This window comes from Exophiala mesophila, assembly GCF_000836275.1.
Source record: "Exophiala mesophila strain CBS 40295 unplaced genomic scaffold supercont1.3, whole genome shotgun sequence".
NCBI lineage: Eukaryota > Fungi > Ascomycota > Eurotiomycetes > Chaetothyriales > Herpotrichiellaceae > Exophiala > Exophiala mesophila.
This window is the reverse complement of record NW_015622506.1, coordinates 4,261,171-4,279,042: the sequence shown is the minus strand read 5'-3', so window position 1 is coordinate 4,279,042 and position 17,872 is coordinate 4,261,171. Positions and strand designations below refer to the sequence as shown.

The window sequence follows — 17,872 nt, the reverse complement described above, 5'->3', positions numbered from 1 at the left end:
TCGTTCACCAGAACCGACAAAAGTCCAGCAAAGTGTTGACCATTTTGAGTGCAATTTATCATGCGGAGCATAAATACATTGAACCCCTGAATTTTGCAATCAAATCACACGTGATCACACGTGGCCACACGCGCTTCAAGATCATATCGCGACGACACCAGATTTCCTCAACCTCGTAGCATCTCAGCTTAATAGAATATAACCATCGTATCTGATCCAAAATGGATGAAAGCACCGTCTACAACGATGGCAGAAATCCACTGCTGAGTCTGACCGCTCAAGCCTCTTCCGGAGTGTCTCCCCTGGAACAGGAGGTTCTTGATGAATATCAGCGACTACTGAACAATATGAATGAGGTAAGTGCAGAACCAAAGCAAGGAGTCAGTTATGGCCGGACTCTGTGGCCATGTAATTCGACTGAATATTTCTTGTGAGATGTGACTGACTTGTGCATACAAATAGCTATCATCTACACTAGCATCCCTCTCTGGAGGTCCCATGACTCTCGAGATTGCCGAGGGCTTGCGACTGCTTGAGAGGAAGGTGGCCAGTGTGTACACTCTGATGAAAGCCAGTGTCTATAGCATTGTGCTTCAGCAGGGCCAGATGGAAGGAGACGAGGGCAGTGCATTCACTGGCGACGATGAAGGCAATCATCCAGACGGAGCGTGACAGCAATAGATCAATTCCATTATATGGGAACTTGATAATATGGGAGACATCGGAGCAGTCGACAACGCGCTACTCTCTCCAACAACTTTTCACGTCAAAGAGCCAACATCTGTGCTCGAGAATGGCGGGACAAGTCACGATCGCAAACAAGATCCACATCAGACACGGCAACGACAGGCCACGAGGAAAAAGTTGTTTGGAACAAAGGTCATATTCACCAACGACCCACGATATATGTTGTACAATCTATGTGCGCCCGGCATAGTACACCTTTCGAACATCCACCAACTTCTTCCCCCTCCCACGAGCGATGTCCTCTGGGTCTTTCTGGCTGGCCAATGCCTGGACTGCCGCCTTGACCATGTTCATGGGATTCCTGGCTCGACGCACCTTGGCCGAAATATCGGCAATGCCGGCGCATTTGCAAATTTCCCAAATGTATTGCTGGCACCGAAGTCCAAATCCTACAAGATACATGTTAGCCACAGGAGTAAATAGTTTGTGGACATCGTGACCTACCTGGGGGTCTGGGGGAGAGTTCGAGCTCCGTCGCGGAGACCTTGGCCTTGACTTGGCCAAAAATGGTCCGGTTCTCGTATCGTAATATCGGCTGCATGTTTCGAATCGCTCGATATTGACTCTGAATTCTGGCGTCGGACGCTTCAGCAGACTTGGCCTCACCAATTCCGATCAGACCGTTTCCATTTCCTGCCACTGCAAGTGTGTATATGCGTTGAATTTTGCCCAATCGTGTTTGGTTGACAACTCTGTGCTGGATGAGACTTCTCACCCGGATGCCGGCAAATTGTTTGGGGGTCAAGCCCGTCATTTGCAACAGCGTGATCAGTTCCGGGCTTACTGCTTGCTTATCTTGCCCTGCAGAGTCGGAATTTTTAGAGGATGATTTTTGTTTTAGGTTGGATGGGCTGAGCAAGGGTAGATCAGGGGCCAGCGCAGAAGGTGGTGCGAGTTCGGCCTCGGGTCGACCGGTGGTCATCCTCATGCCTTGGTCAAACTTGTTCCACGCATCATCGGCGACCTCATCGTCCAAATACTCATTGCCACTCTCGTCTCGCACATTGATCATTTGGTGTGATTGCATGGCTTGTTCGAGAAAATCGTCGGCGAAATCTTCGTCCTCTTTCATCCTCTGGTTGTCGTCGATATTGGCCATTGGATTGCGTACGGGTTTGTCAATGACCGGGTCGATTTGGGTGAGATCGTCAAAGTATTCGAGTTTGTAAGGCCCCGTACGCATACCGCCCCGATATTCCTTCAAGTGCTTCATTGTATCAAACTTTTTGGCTGCCTCAATGGCTGCGCGTTGCTCTCGAGTGTAATTTCCAGGGAGGGTGCCATCTTCGGAGAAAAACTGGTCGGCTCGTTGGTTGAGATACGACAAGGGGTGTTTGGGTCTCTCTAGCACGGGGGCTTTGACGCTGGGGAAACGAGGTTTGCGATTCTGTCGCAAGGTCGTCGAACTGAATGGGCGACGAGTTGATTGAGATGGGCGAGCTGTTCGGGAGCTTCTTGTGAAGGAGCACAAAAGGCACTCGGCGGTCCGCGTGACACTCATGTTGTCAGCAACAAGACCTCAGCTACACCCTTGGGAAAAGGGGAGAAGGAGAGAATGGAGGTCAATGGTTGTGGTGCTGTTGAACAAGCTGGCAGTGATGAGCAAAAAAGTTGCTGCAGGTATTCTACAGACAAACATCAAAGGTCGCACCTGCCATGACCTGCGTGCCTGCCTCTGCGGCTGGCCGTTTCGCAGCCCTGGGTTTTCCGTTCTCCGATTGGCCAATCCCGACCAAATCCAGCAAAGTTCAATCTTGGCATATAAATCCACGCTAGCACGGTTTGGGAATTTCAACATCTGCCTTTCGCTTCTTTGGTATAATTCCTCCATGGCCAGGCCGTGGTTCAAGGTTGACCCAGGCACTGCCCTAATAAACAGGCATTGGCCTGAACAGATAAGCTATCAACGCGATCACTTACAGCTCTAGCCATTGTTCGACGCCAATTAGCGCTTGACCGGACCTACCTCTACCAATATCATTCTCACGCACAATGGTTCCAACAAGGCTGTGGACTTTTGACCTAGAATTTCTTAATTTGGCCTGAGCCTCGTCCTCTGCATCGTGCCGCTCCGGGGAATTCCCGCTGCACCTGACCGAGATATTGGAACCATGGATGACACTCCTCGCTTCATCATAGGGCATCATGACCCCAAGCGTCCTTTACCTGTGTCACCACAGATGATTTCAGACGCACATGCTGCCAACGTGAGACTACTCCATCGTCATGGCTTTCAGACTGTGTAGCTGACCGACTGTAGTATGACATGCTGACCAGCCCCATTACAACACCACAGTTTCATTCTCGAGTGTTGGCGATACTGTCTACGACACTCTCGCAGCAATCTAACACATCAGACGTCGATGTCACGAGAACCTATAACGCATCACCCATCATCGTGCCCGAGCTGACCCCAGCAGACACTCCGCTGACACCCGACGACACAATTCCCCAGATCATTGGAATCACCAGCCCCTGGATCGATGTCAGCTCTCCGGATCCCATCATTGCCGATGTCTCTCGACAAGTCCTGAAACTGGAGCTGGCCTACGCAGCATTCTGTGGCATCACACATGCTGTGATCCAAGCCCCTCGATTACGCGGCAATGGAGCTTCCGATAGCAGAGTGGCCCATTTCGCTCGAGCTTTGACGGATGCCCTCGCCAATGGACCTTATATGCAGCTATATCTGTGGTTTCCCATGATCGATAACGAAGGGGATCAGTATGATAGTATGGGCGACCTAGCGCCATTTGCCCGGCAACAATTCTTGCAAGAGGAAGACTCTGAACAAGACGCAAGATTGGATTTGTTTGGTACTTGGGAAGCATGGGACATGATTCGATCGATATGTAATTATCCATCCAGATTATGTGTAGGTAAGCATCAACATCTCTCCACCATGCCATTGTCCTGTGTCAATGTATCTAACAAGCAAAAGGGTTGTCACTTCCAAAAGTGATGCCACCAACACCGGTTCAAACCAGATGGTATTCTGAGCCCGTCCGACTCTTGACGCTGGACAGCAAGATCTTCGCAAAGAACGCCAAAGGCTATCCTGTGCTGACCAGGACACATCAAGCATTCATCAATCGAATGGTTCGCCTCCGTTCAGTGCCATGGTTCCTACTCTGCGATGTCAGCCCAATACCTCAATTATCGTACGACAGTTCAGGCAATGTGATATCGACATCAACAGGCTTTCCATCTCTTGCTGAAGCGGCCACGAATGCGCACTTGAAAGACCCTTCCCCTCATCTCTCATACATGCGTAATCTACAAACGAAGCAGACTCCCTTATCTGACCTAGACCGCTTTGGCTCAGGATACCAAGATTATCTACAAGCACCGCTCCAGCCATTGACTGTCAACCTGGAGAGCATCACATATGAAGTATTTGAGAAAGATCCCGTCAAGTATGCCTGGTATGAACGTGCTGTGGCACGGGCTCTGCACGACTGGATTGAACAGGGAAAGCCAACATCAAACCCCGATGGACGAGTGGTTGTGGCTGTGGTCGGCGCCGGGAGAGGACCTTTAGTGACCCGTGCTCTGAAGGCCAGTCAGGACGTCGATGTCGATATTGACATGTGGGCATTGGAAAAGAATCCCAACGCCTTTGTCCTCTTGCAACGACATAATCAAACGACATGGAACCAGCAAGTTAATCTGGTCAAGTCAGATATGAGAACATGGCGAGGACCTCTTCGACCCGGGAATATGCCAACTCCACGACGGATCTACAACACCGAGGATATCGAAGCTGAAGATGAAGACGAAGTATCTACCACAGCAGACTCATCCAGAAGACCTTCCGCCACCGAAGCCCATGATGTTACTGAACAAGCACAACCAATCCCATATAAGATCGACATCTTGATTTCCGAACTCCTGGGCTCTTTCGCCGACAACGAACTCAGTCCCGAATGTTTAGACGGGGTACAACATTTAATGAATCCCGTGCATGGAATCAGTATCCCATCATCATACACAGCACACATCACACCGATTGCCGCGCCTAAATTACATGCTGATATTAACCATGGCTTGACGAGTACAACACCACATGCGGCTGAGATTCCGTATGTGGTCATGTTTAATGCGATCGATTTTCTCAGCACGACGACGACGACGACGACGACGACGACGACGACATCATCAACCTCGACATTGCCATCATCTTCATCACCATCATCGACAAGTCCAATCGCTGTCGCATCACCTCCATTATCAGTTCCTAATTCCCAACCCCTATCACCGACAAGTGGTGGACCACCATACTCGAAAATCCACACAATATCATCATCTTCACCTTCCCCGTTACCATCACCATCACCATCGAGCCCACCAATCTCCGTCCCTCCGCCACCTCAACCCTCTACACTAACCCCCATCATTGGCACAACATGGTCCTTTCAACACCCTAATCCATGGCTCCCCAACCCTATTCCATTCACCAACACCACCACCAACCCCTCCCCCTCCTCGTCTTCATTATCAAACAACACCCAAATCTACACCGAACCCACACGAACCAACTCGCACAACGCACGCAGCAGTATCTTGAAATTCCCCATCCGCCATCGAGGAACATGCCATGGATTAGCGGGATATTTCGAAACCGTGTTATACAAAGGAGTGGAATTGTCAACGAATCCCAATACCATGGATGCGAAGAGTGAGGGGATGATCAGTTGGTTTCCCATTTATTTTCCTTTGAAGGTATGATTCTTTCCCTCTTTTCTCAGTCTAAGGGTATCACTAGATCTCCCTAGCTGAGCGAGTGAGTGAGTGTGTGTGTGTTCAATTGACCTGACTACTTAAAAACTATTTTCAGACTCCACTATCAATCCCCGACAATGCGGAACTGACTGTCACCATGTGGCGACGCACTGATGATCGTCGCGTCTGGTATGAATGGTTGGTTGACGTGTATGTCTATGTGACTTCACCATCGAGTGGGTCGATGGCTGGACGGCAGGGTCGAAATTCAACCAAGATGCGTGTTGGAGGAAGTGTTCTACATTCAAGTGAGAAGGATGCTTGTTTGATGTGAGGACGCATCATGACACAGACATCATTTTTCACTTGAACATCGATGGGGAGGGAGCGGATTGAAGTTTGATTACTACCTAGACATTCAAGTACACCGCCGAAAATCGAATTGCCCCCATAGGTAGGTACTTTATTCAGGCGACTGTGATCATGGTAGGTCATTAAAGGAATCGGTATTGGTCATATTATGTACCAGTACAGCAAATTGATCTCGATGATATCCTGTCCAGCTCGTAAGAAACCCTGTGACGCTTTTCGAGATCCTGTTCCAGCCCAATTCCAATTGAATCCAGTTCCAGCTCCAGCTCCATATCTTTGAGTAGAGATTGTGACTACTCAAGACCGGTTCCAACCCAGTCGCAAGGAGCTGCCCAAGATGATGATGATATGATATAGGCCACATTGTTCAACCGTGTTAATCCGTCTCTTTCAAGTCCAGATCACTCTCATTCAAGTCGGCTTCCAAGGTCATCGTGACCTCGTTGCTTTCAATCCAACGCCATAACCCCCAACTTCCGACGTACTGCACTGTTGTTGAAGAGTGCTTCGGTTCAGTGTGGATGTCGATCTATGCTCACAACAGCACGCCTCCGTCAACGCTGCACTAGCTCTGGAGCTCTATTTCTGTGCTTCTATAATCAAATTGATGCTCTGTCAACTTGCCCGGCCTTATGCAGTGGCCATCATTGTATTCGTGCGCCACACCAAGATTCAAACCGCCTCGTAGATTCCAAGGTCGGAGAAAACGACGTGGTCATCATCCACGCTTCACTTGCACCGGAGGTGCCTTTGTGACTTCACCTCTCGCGAGACTCGGTGTAGTCAAACTTTCAACTACTTCCGACTCAATCTTCACCTCCGGCGTTGTATCTGTTGTACTCCCAGAGTTATTACTATCGTTCTCCGAAATGACACTTCCGACAAAACTTCCATTCATTTCTTCGGGTTCCAATGTCTTCATCATCGATGGGATTTCAAGACTTTCAGTGCTGCCCGTCAATTTCATAGCGAGACTTCCATTGGCAGCTTGTGCAGCGAGCGAGGTGGCGCCCAAAACACTTGTGGCTGTTTTTGCTTCACCCTTGGTTGACTTGTCGTCTCCCGTCAGGCCTCTCCGTATGGCCAGAACAGAATCGACAATGACAGCGTCGATCCCCTGTTTGACCTGCAACTTGACCTTGGAAGCTTCGTTGTTGGGAGCGCCGTAGCTGACACACACAAGTCCTGACTCCTTGACTACTCTCACTAGCCTAGGGGCATAGACAAGTGGTTCTGCTGCACTGACAACGCCAAGGAGGTTCCAACGACTAGCGAATCGAATGGCTTCTTGAAGACTCGTTGCGCGGATATCTCCAACGGGCGAAGTTCCGGCATCAGTAAGGAACAAGACAGGTATGCTTGGCTGCTTGAAGGACAACAACAAGCAAACGTCCGGATTGAAGGAGGAGAAGATGATGTTCCTCGATTCGCCCAAATCATAGACTTTGGTCAAAACCGTGTCAACAAAGGAATTGAGTTCGACGGCATAAGTGTCCATTTCCTCGTCCTCACTCTCAGAAAGCATGGGATATTTCATCTCAATGTTGAAGCCCACATTCTGAGGCAGCTTCTTAAACATCTCTTCAAGCGTGGCAAATGGTGCTTGGATATGATTTCCACGACTATTTCCTTTGAATCCGTTCTTTTTGAAATCTCGAGTATGTTTCATGCGCTCCTCCATATCGACGACGTCACTATCGCCTCCGCCAACCGACATGGAACGCATACGGCTTGCTCGGGGTTCGCTGTTTTTCAGACTCCTCACTCGGGATTTTTCAAATGGGACCGGGGAGGCCGGTCTCGAATGACGTGGTGTCCTCATCTCGTTGACATGTAGAAACTGTTCCAGTGTCAAAGTATGAACAGGAGCGTCAATGCCCGTCTCGCTGACCAAAAAGTCATGGTAGATGACAGGAACATGATCTTTTGTGAGCTGCACGTCAAACTCGACATAAGAAGCACCTAGATTGGCAGCAGCGATGAAAGACTGGATGGTATTTTCACCAAGTTGAAGTGACCGACGGCCCGCAGCCAAATTCTTTCCAAGTCCTCGATGTCCAATGACCACAGTTGAAGACATACTTTTCCAGTAAGTCTGATTCTCTGTGATGGACATTTTTGGGTGATGAAAAGGGGTGATGACAAGAAAGTTGAAGGTCACAGACCCAATGACTTCGAGATCTGTTGCAGAAACAATGGGTACAGTCACGTCTCCTTGCAAAGGCATTCTTCTCGATCCGATGTTGGACTTGACGCTGGACAACAGAGCGACACCACGTCCGACAATGCGTTCTCTTGACCCTGCATAGGTAGGGATGAGATCAAACAAAAGCTTGACCTTTGATGGATCAGCCGAATGAAAGACTATAGGCTCCGTGGAGATGCTATCCTGGACAGGGAGGTCAATGACCTCGGCTTCACCATCCGCGGATTTGGCAGCAACAACAATGGAGAGAGCGGTGTCAAGCTGCGTCGAATGAGCGTTGGTGAGGGGAATGCGGTCCAGATTAACCGGCCGGATGGTCTTTCGAGTGTCCATGGTGCCTAAGCTCACCAGAATCATGCTTTTGTCGGTCAAATAGCGATGTCCAAATGTCTTTACTGGCTCGCTCATCTTGACTGGGTTGGCAGAACTGCCTATGGCATTGGACTTCCTCTCAGAAAGGCTTGAAGAGACCGGGGGGGACGTGGAGGGAGCGGAATCGGATGCGACGCTCTCAGAATCTAGGTCAGGGATGACGTCGCAAAGCAGCTTGGCGATATCGACATGTCCACGGAGCGCGGCGTGCTCTTTTGCAGTCCAGCCAGAAGAATCCAGTCGTTCCAAATCAGCATGAGCCTCGATCAAAGCCTCGACAATGGGTAGAAAACCATCGACACAGGCGATGAATAACGGGGTCCAGCCATAAGCTTTCTCGCCGAGTTCAGTATTGGCCTTTTGAGTTTCGGAGCCAGCAAGAAGAACATTGACACAGTCCAAATGTCCAAACCTTGCCGCGACATGGAGCGCGGTATCTCCTTGCTCGTCCTGGTAATTGATATCGACTCCAGCTTGGACTAGAATCTTGACGATGTCGACGAAATTGGCTTTTGCAGCTAGGGCCAAGACAGCAGAAGATTTGTGGGCATTGCGACGGACAGTAGATTTGTAGAAGTCTGGGACCGCTGACTGCTCAGCGTCGAGCAATGCTTGTGTAGTGAGAGGATGACCACCGATGACGCTCAGATGTAGGGGGGCCCAGCCTTCGTTATCCTGCCAGAATAGGCCATCAATGCCGTCGTCCACGTTGAAAAGTTTCCAGGAGCGCAGATGTTCGATAATGACCTCGACCATGACGCGAACGCCATACTCAGCAGCAAAGTGGAGTGGGGTGCGTCCAGCACTGTCTCGCGCCGCCAGTGCAGGGCGTTGGGAGGACTGCAGGTTGTCTAAGAGAAATGACAGGAAGGAGATCGATTCATCTTCACGGGTCAGTATGCGTCTTCGATGGGTTTCCTGAGGTACCAATCGCTTAAATGGCACGGCAGATGGAGTGGCAGGCGTGATGTAATTTGACAACTCTGACTCGTCGTCAGGAAGGGGCCCTGCGCTGGACTCTTTGTTGGTTTCAGTCTGCTTTCGACCGATCGAGACAATCAAACGATGGATGACGTTTCGAGAGTTGATATCATCTTGATCGTCCAGGAAGATGATATCACGAAGAAGCTGAGCGGTACAAGAGCGGCTTCGGGAGAAAATGGCCCTTTGTAGGAGTGTCTTGAGTAGATGTTGGATTGCATGTTCTGGAACATCGGAGCCCTGACTGGTTCGAATCATGGCAATCAATGTCTGCAGGCTTTGTGCGTCATCTTGCCGGATCATGACTTCTGCTTTGGCAAATTGGTCGGTGGAAATGTCCAACGACGGTCGGGATGCTGTTCGAGTCAAGGAGGCGGAGGAGATGGAGGCACGATCCTCATTGGTAACGACAACGGAGGCAACGTCGCCGAGGACGGAGATCCAGTCGTTGGTGTTGTTCAAGGCTTCAGAGAGGAGGGCATTTGTTGCAAATGGGGAAGGGTCAACTTTGAGCTGCAGATATTTCTTCTGGGCATGGGCCTCGGGAATACGCTTGTCCAGCTTCTTTGTGATCTTTATGAAGCCTCTTCTGTTGACCTCGCCGTACCACTGCAGCTTACGCATTTGGCCGCGCAACTCGAGTAGAGCAGCCAACAAGTCTTCACGTTCATCCCTATCGAACAAGACTGCGGCTTGGGGGGAAGTGGGGTATCGATCTTGGAGGAGTTTGAGGCGTCGAGAGAAGTCGTGGTATTTTCGATTGTAGAAGTGGTCCACGTCTTCAAGGTTGCGGTCAAGGGCATGGAAAAAACCTATTTCAGAATGAGCGTTGCCAGCGCGGGCGTGTCTGGCCCAAGCCTACCGGCAAGATCAAGATTGCCATCTTGCGTCCGAGCAATTGAGGCCGCCTTGATCAACTTTTTTAAGGCTTTGTAGTTGATATAGGCAGACGCCCACTCGGGGACCTGGTTACGAGGGAGATTGCGTCCAAATTTCATGGTGGGGTGCCCAAGCAGTGCAGCTTGGGCGATGGGCGGCAATAAAGAGGAGAAAAGAGAGTAAGGAGAGGGTGAGAGAGGGAAAAGGATCGGAGTCACGCCGCGTAATCAGAGGAACCAGGACTGGAGCCTCAAGCGGACTCGAAGTATGGGAATGAATGGATGGAAGCGAAAGAGGCTTGCCATTCTAGAGGGAACGGGTGGAAGGGTTAGAGCTCAAGTCAGGGTGAAAATTGACATGAGAAGACCAAGGATCACGCAGAGTTCATAAGCTGCTCGAGATTGGGGAAAGTGGACAAAGATGAAGGAGAATTGAGCGTGGATGCTGAGCCGACAAAGCCATAGTCATTTCCATGTGAGGGACGAAGGATGAATGAAGTTGCAGCGTGGAAAGAATCCCTGTTGTCATTGGCGGGCGACCCATTTTCCACGCGGGCTGCCGTGATTGGTTGATGCGGATTGCCCCCCGGGCGCACCTGACCTTAACTGGGTCGGGCCTGTTACTTCAACCAGCAACACATGGTCCTGAAAGTGGTCCAAGTCCACCCACCATCACACCGCCCCCGGGTACCCGGTGCCAGGTGCCAGTGCGTTGCGTTCTTTTGTAGACCTAGAACCAACGCAGGTGACCATATGATCACAGCTGACATAACTGTGGGGGTTTGAGTCTGAGTGCGCCCAGAGACGAGACACGTTGGCGCACGAAAAACAAAAAGCCCTGCCAAGATTCGGGGCGGAGATGTAATCCAGTCCCCAGGTTTTGGAGGGGGAAGGTGCCTCCAAGACCAATGATGAGAATGGCAGGCACGACCAATGACCAATGGAAGGAACCCCAAGAGCTTCTGCCCCATTCATACATCACACCTCGTGCCTCATGTGCCTCACATAGTCATCCTCATACCTCAAACCTCATACTTCATCCCTCATCTCCACGCAGTCTCTATACCTACCAACGTCGGAGCGAGCCGAGCGGAAATGTCGCCTAAATGAAAAATGCGGTGACGATGTATCGATGACTCCGCATAGCGCAGCACAATGAACGCAGCCAAGGGCCTTGTTGAGTCCAACTCCACAAAACACCTTGGCCACAGTCATATGGGGTATACAGTACAGTAACCCGAGCTATTATTATCAGTCACCTCAATCGTGCCTTTCGTTCCTTTGGTACCGTTGGGTCTGCTGAACAAATCTTTGCTTCCATAATCACCAACAAAAAGTGCCTAGAGAAGCGGCGGACCTGGTCCAATGTATATCTGTACAGCTGTCTTTTGCATGATTCCAACGCCTGAGACGTTGTAGTTCTTTTCTCGTCTTGATCCCGCGTGTTCCCATCACCATGCAACCTGGAAGTCCATAGCCCTGTTGTTGAGTGACGCCCCAACGCCAAACAAGTTTCCATGCCACACCATAAGTCATTGCACCCAAGTTCACTAGTGAATCGCGAATGCTCCCCATCATCCCCATCATCCCCATCATCCCCATCACCGACCACCACTTGGACCTCCTTCTGGCATCATCATCATGTCGTCGTCATCGTGATGCAGTGTCACACTGTTGAATTCGAGAAATGGATCGGCAATCTCACCTCCAGGGGTTGCCATGCCCGAGTCGAGAGGGACGCCCTTGAGTCGTGTCGGCGATCCTCCAATGTCCACGCTGCCACTGTCCTTGACTGTCCGGAAATTCAGCGTGTCGATACCCCGGCCTTGGTGGGGAATCATGGGAGGCTTCATGTGTCGAAGCAATGCCCATGTGATCGGCCGGAAGAATGGGTGATTCTTGACGTCTGACGCTCCAGCTCGCGAACCCAACCTTTTGACTTCGTCCTTGATCAATAGTTTGCGGATCACGGATTTGCACAAACTGAACACCTCGTTAGTGCAGCCCTAGACCTGACCGGGGAATTGGGACAAAACGTACTTGCTAACCTGAGTCGGATGCGAATGGTCTGGAAAGGGGACCTCATCCCTCAGAATGTTGGCAAATGTGGCATTCCGGTTCTTACCCTTGAACGGAGTGGTTCCAAAGAGCATTTCGTAGATCAATATTCCTAGTGTCCACCAGTCCACAGCACTGGTGTGACCATTTCCCTTGATCACCTCGGGAGCAATGTACTCTTCCGTGCCCACAAACGAGTTGGTGCGAAAGTCGGCAATGCATGACTTGGTGTCTACAAGAGGATACCCCGTCGGATTCGACGCGTTTCGCGTACCGAGGATCATGGTGGGTGCTCCACCCGAGTCAGACTGTTTGGATAAATCAAAATCAGACAACATAATGTGGCCGGACTGATGCAGCAAGATGTCTGAGAGATGTGGTCAGCATGATTTCTGTAGTCAATAGAGGGATGCCGACTGACTTTCGGGTTTCAAGTCTCGGTAGATGAAGCCCATCAGATGGAGGTATTCCAGCGCTGCCGTCACCTCTGCCGCATAGAACCGGGCATCATCTTCGCCCACACACTTGTTCGGTCGGGTCTGCAGGGCACGGAAGAATTCACCCCCGCTGCAGTACTCCATGCACAGATAGAGGTGTTCCTCCGACTGGAACGAGTGATACAACGTGACAATGAACGGGTGATTGCTAGTAGCAAGAATCTCCTGCTCAGCCAAGGCACGCTTGATCTTGTTCCGCTTGATCATTTCCTTCTTGCTCAGAACTACAAATTGTCAGTATGAGGAGTATCTTCACGCAGCACGGGTGACACGACCTTTCATGGCATAGAGCCGATTGGACTTCTTCTCCCGCACCAAGTAGACTTTACCCACGTCCCCTTTGCCAATCAATTTGATTTTGTCGAAACTGCCAGGACCGACCTCCACATTGCGCACTTTGATCGAATTAGAACTATATGTCCGTCGAAAAGCAATTGATTGACGGAGTTGGCCGGGAAGTGGAAGTTTGGCCCCAGCCGTGGGAAGAATGGAAACATCAACATCCTCTTTGGCCATCATGCTGAGTTTGGGAGTGTCACCTGTCTCGACGGCGACAGGCTCTTTGCCCAACTCAGCCGTTTGAGGCCGGTCATGGTTTGCTTTGTTGCTGTTGAAGAGTCCTTGGGCGTTGGGGGCGGAGGCCACACGTCTCAACTTTCGGGCCAGCTCTTCTTTACCCGCCGTGACCACATTCTCGTCAGCCACACTGCCATGGCCTTGTACTTTGGGAGTATCTGGAGGTGACGGAGGAACGCTGCCTTCGTTATGGTGTCGCAAAGCGGGAGGTCCTTGATGGGCAAAGTAGGGATTTGCCTGAGCAGTGGGAGAGACTATCGCGTCGTCGAGTGGATGGCCGTCGCTCGCGATCGTGGTCGATCTGTTTCTCCCTAGGCCGGGAAGGAATCTCGATTGTTTGAGGGGTTTGGATTCGGTGCGTGGAGTGGGTAGCCCATCTGACCCTATTGACGTTTGACTGCCACTACTGTTGATTCGAAAGAAGTTTCGGAGTTTTGTAGAAGTCGGTGTGTGAGTCCCGGATCCGGGATCTCCGTTTGTGTTCTTCTTGGACGAGAAAGATAGGCTGGAGAAGTTGCGTCTTTCGGTAGTCATGATGCTGTAGAAGCCAAACTAATGGGTCTGCAGAAATGCAACGAGGTCGACGGCAACTCTTGATGATAGGGATAATTGGGATTGACAGGAGGCTATTCGTAGGCTGCGCACCCAGGAGACAAGCGGTGCTCAGGATGGATTCAGAGATGGTCGGACAAGGTCGTTTGATCGTAGGGCTATCGACGATGGAGCGCCATATCAGGATGGATTTCAAAGCAGAAGACTGATTTCCTTCCAGAGGACGCTGTCGCGAAAAGGGTTTATAATGGGTGGTCAAGGATGATGATGGTATAAGGAGCTTCTGGGGAGACTTCTTGAGGCTCTGGAAAATATTGATGTGAGGCAGTGATGTTGTGAGATGGAGGAAGGGGAAGGAGCCGTGGTAAGTCGGCCGCGACAGGGAGTGGGAGGAGCGGGAGCAGTTCGGACGAGTCTGAGTAGGAATCTTTTAGCCTGACTTGGTCGTGGTGAGTCTGGCCCAGTAAGGAGGGCGACTGCTTAGAGACGGCCACTCAGGCCTCTTTGGTAATTGAGGCGTAGGACAACGGAGTAAGTCCCTAACCTACTAACTTCTACGTAGGTCAGGTACCTAGCTAAGGTAGGTAGGTAGGTACTTACTTGACTGGCACTAATGGCGGCTTTGCCGCTCCCCGGCCAGACTTATTCAGGACCTGGGCAGGTAAATTATAAGCTAACCGGTGCCCGGGGTTAACAAGAATCCCGCCCCCATCTCCTCTACTCTTAAGTACCTAGACAACTTAAGATGGCTAGAGTTGCGTGGCCCGTCGCGGTGCCTTGTCATGCCTCTTATCATTTCACCGTCATGGAATTCTCAGATGGTGGCTCATCAACTATGCCCCTCCATTTGTTGGTGATAACTGTTTGATTGCTCAGCAGTCTTGCGTGTCCGCTCGCCACGTCCACATCATTGCGTCGTCTCTATTCTTCTTTGGTCACAATCTTCCGGTCAAATCAATCTCGAGTGTGCACCCTTGGCCTAGGCTACAGTCTAAACTTTCATTGAGTTGGCGATGTTCTCTCTAGACTCTAGACTCTAGTCGATACATCTTTGCTATTCGGGCATCTCTGAACTTTTCATGTTTCTCGACTGAATACAAGTTAAATGCCTTGCACACCCTTTGGCACTGTATCGCTGTACTGTATCAATCACACGCTGACTCGACCATATCATGATGTCCTCACGTGGTGATTCCACATGACATGCTGGCTTGCAATATTCGGAAAGCCCCATACAACCGTTCATACCAACCGCGTCTCCAACTTGACTCTCCAGGACCAATGCCGTCCAATGTCGCCCCTGATACTGAACCAACTCCTCCCTGTTGACCAACAACTCTGGCCCTGCGCGCGGAAAAAGACAATCATTCTGTTTTGACGACACCACTGTCCAACATTGGCTCTTTGTGTGCCTACCTTCTGGTCTCAGACGACTCTCACTTAGTTGCTCTCAATGTTGGTATCATTGTTGCCGACCCCACGGGAATGTGGTCCATACCAAACACCACCAGTTGGACTTGGTCTGTGAACCAGCGTGGGGCTTCGAAGCTTGCCGGCCGCGGTAAGCAACGTCTTAGCAGATCGTCGTTGTCCATCCCAAGTTCCGTCCATCATGTGAGGCAATCTACCCAATGCATGCACGTTTTGCACGGCCACCGATGAGTATCCCTTGTTGGCATGGGCGTCCAACGATGATTCTCCATCTTGCCATGAATTTCCTTCAGTCACCCATGGGGAGCTTGAGTGTGCCCACTGTGTCCAAGTAGGGGAACCAAGTGCCGATGTCTGCTTCACTGCCAATGCATTGGGGCTTGTCTCAACAAGCAATGGAGCCAATGGTTTGTGCTGACGCGAAGACTGGGAGCTATTCGTGGAAAAGAGTCCGTTGGTGGTCTCCTTCATCTGAGTGTCACTGCTCAAAGACCACAGTATCAGCTTTGTTAACTCAATCGTGTCAAAGAATACTCACCTGTCGAAACTGAGGTTGCTGAAGCTCACAGTGCTATGTGCCATGTCTGACGACTGCACATGACGCATGTCATGGAGGCGCACAAACCTCTTCGTGACATCTTTGGTCAACACCGGTCGCTTTGTCCAGTACTGAGACTCGAACTCATCCATCTCGAACGATGGGGGGCGTTGCAGATTCCGGCCAGGAACACGGGTGACGTTACCGTCAGGAAGCTCGATGTCAGCAACCCATCCCTCAGGCAATCGCATCGCGTCAAGCTGTCTCTCGTAATATGCCTCCACAAGTGGAGGTGCACGTCCTGGGTTGGGTCGCAGCCACTCAGCATTGTCCATGTCATCGTCATCCGGAACAGGTTGTGGAAGATTCTCGCTCGACCTGGCGTGGAAGCTTGAGCTAGCTGAAATGACCGGAGCGACCGAGCATGCTGAGTTTGGTTGAGAGCCCTGGGAGGACTTTTTATTTTCGCGAAGGATGGCCTCAAGCATTCTTGTTTGTTCCCTCTCAATGTGTGGTGGAGGCCGGCCTTTACGAACACCCCATTCATCAACTTCGGGCTTGCTCTCAGTGGCTTTCACGCTCTCATGGTCGGCCGGGGGAGAGGCCTGGCATTGAGGGGGCGGCGGAGCTGTGGGAGGCACAATTGGAATTCGCTTCGGGGCTGCCTTATTGACATGAACGCTGCTATGGAAGCTTTCGGCCTTGGGGTCATTGCTGGTCGATGCAGACATCGGCATGATGGATTTGACGGGAGATGCAAGGGGAACATAGGCCGGGGCTTGAACATTCAGGACTTTGGACTGCTGTAGTCCAGGCGGCTCCAAGGCAAGAGGCGTTGCGTTGGCGAGACAGCGCTCCCAGTGAGTGATCGTCTGTTTTGCTTCGGCGCGCTGCTGAACTACCATGACGCGCTGCTCCTTCAGATTGGGCTCCAGTTTGGTCATGGCACGGTGGCGGTCAAGTGACTTGAGTTGCTTGTCGAGCTCTTCGAAGCGTGCCACAGCACTCAGCAGCATTTGATGGCAGTAGAGGTAGGAATTCTGATTGTCAACGACTGGCTGGGCATTGGCAAATCCGTACATCTCTGCATAGGGGTGGGCTGTAACCGTATAACCCGGCATGCAATATGGTGCACCAGTGGTGTTCATGACTGAGTTCAATGTCATCACCGGTGCTGGGTACAGGGGTGGGGTCGGCAGGCCATATGCATCAAATGATTGACCAGAAAACATCGAAGGCGCTTGCAAGAGAGGAAACCCACTTGGCTGGGTTGGGTTGGGGGAAAGAGGAGAAAGAGGATCTGGTGAAGGTAGGATTTGAAGATCCAATCCAGCACCGAGTCCAGGGCCAGGTTTGCCATCCAAGGTCTCTGCGACTGAGTGGAAATGAGGTTGGACGATTGTGCCAAAAGTGGCCTGGACGTCGCTACTGCCTTTGTCCTCAACCTCTTTCTGGCAGAGATCATGTGCCTCATCAGTTGCTTTCTCATGCGGGAGATCGAGGGTGGTGGTCTCGTTCGGAGGCAAGCTGAAGACGGGAGGGCGCGGTCGCTGCTCCATGGGCACGATCCGACCTCCAGCTGTAACACGCTGGTGAGTGGGCGACGAGTGCTTCTGCAAAAATCGTGCAAACCCCTTGTTCTTTTGAGCCAGATTGTCGGAAGGTGCATTGACAGGCTGTCTCTCAGGCTGAGTGACGCGGTTGCCAACATAGACAATGTATTCTTCTTGGGAACTGCCAGATTCACGAGACCAGTTGCGAGGCTGGTCGCTCACAGTGCGACGGCTCAACATGGCGCAGGCACCCAGTGGAGGCACTACACCCGCTGCAACAATTAGCGTCTTTGGTCATGACCAGGTCTGGAGATGGATTACCTCTGGCAGCGTCGTATGTGAACTTTGATAGATCAAAGCTCGCGGTGACAGCCCGAGGAGCGAGCTCC

General features: G+C 51.2%; 6 protein-coding genes across 6 annotated transcripts; 2 read left to right on the top strand and 4 right to left on the bottom strand.

The window, feature by feature from the left end:
* Positions 1–221: 221 nt before the first annotated feature.
* Positions 222–857, top strand: PV10_05041 (uncharacterized protein; the record flags this gene model as incomplete). Its single annotated transcript, XM_016369643.1, has 2 exons — positions 222–356; positions 463–857. 2 exons carry the CDS (start codon positions 222–224, stop codon positions 670–672), a joined length of 345 nt encoding a protein of 114 aa, XP_016225431.1. The 3' UTR covers positions 673–857.
* Positions 858–2,348, bottom strand: PV10_05040 (uncharacterized protein). The gene is made up of 2 exons (XM_016369642.1): positions 1,192–2,348; positions 858–1,136 (listed from the first exon to the last, which is right to left on the bottom strand). Exons 1-2 carry the CDS (start codon positions 2,246–2,248, stop codon positions 919–921), a joined length of 1,275 nt encoding a protein of 424 aa, XP_016225430.1. The 5' UTR covers positions 2,249–2,348; the 3' UTR covers positions 858–918.
* Positions 2,349–2,600: 252 nt separating this feature from the next.
* Positions 2,601–5,970, top strand: PV10_05039 (uncharacterized protein). Its single transcript, XM_016369641.1, has 4 exons — positions 2,601–2,954; positions 3,008–3,626; positions 3,689–5,469; positions 5,585–5,970. The coding sequence occupies exons 1-4, from the start codon at positions 2,859–2,861 to the stop codon at positions 5,801–5,803; spliced, it is 2,715 nt and encodes a 904-aa protein (XP_016225429.1). The 5' UTR covers positions 2,601–2,858; the 3' UTR covers positions 5,804–5,970.
* PV10_05038 (uncharacterized protein) lies at positions 5,882–10,753 on the bottom strand. Its single transcript, XM_016369640.1, has 2 exons — positions 10,263–10,753; positions 5,882–10,212 (listed from the first exon to the last, which is right to left on the bottom strand). Exons 1-2 carry the CDS (start codon positions 10,396–10,398, stop codon positions 6,560–6,562), a joined length of 3,789 nt encoding a protein of 1,262 aa, XP_016225428.1. The 5' UTR covers positions 10,399–10,753; the 3' UTR covers positions 5,882–6,559.
* Positions 10,754–11,851: 1,098 nt separating this feature from the next.
* On the bottom strand, positions 11,852–14,344 carry PV10_05037 (serine/threonine-protein kinase nrc-2). Its single transcript, XM_016369639.1, has 4 exons — positions 13,109–14,344; positions 12,758–13,057; positions 12,319–12,703; positions 11,852–12,261 (listed from the first exon to the last, which is right to left on the bottom strand). Exons 1-4 carry the CDS (start codon positions 13,941–13,943, stop codon positions 11,880–11,882), a joined length of 1,902 nt encoding a protein of 633 aa, XP_016225427.1. The 5' UTR covers positions 13,944–14,344; the 3' UTR covers positions 11,852–11,879.
* Positions 14,345–15,141: 797 nt separating this feature from the next.
* Positions 15,142–17,723, bottom strand: PV10_05036 (uncharacterized protein; the record flags this gene model as incomplete). The annotated part of the gene is made up of 2 exons (XM_016369638.1): positions 15,142–15,873; positions 15,931–17,723. The coding sequence occupies 2 exons, from the start codon at positions 17,721–17,723 to the stop codon at positions 15,402–15,404; spliced, it is 2,265 nt and encodes a 754-aa protein (XP_016225426.1). The 3' UTR covers positions 15,142–15,401.
* Between the last annotated feature and the right edge of the window lie 149 nt (positions 17,724–17,872).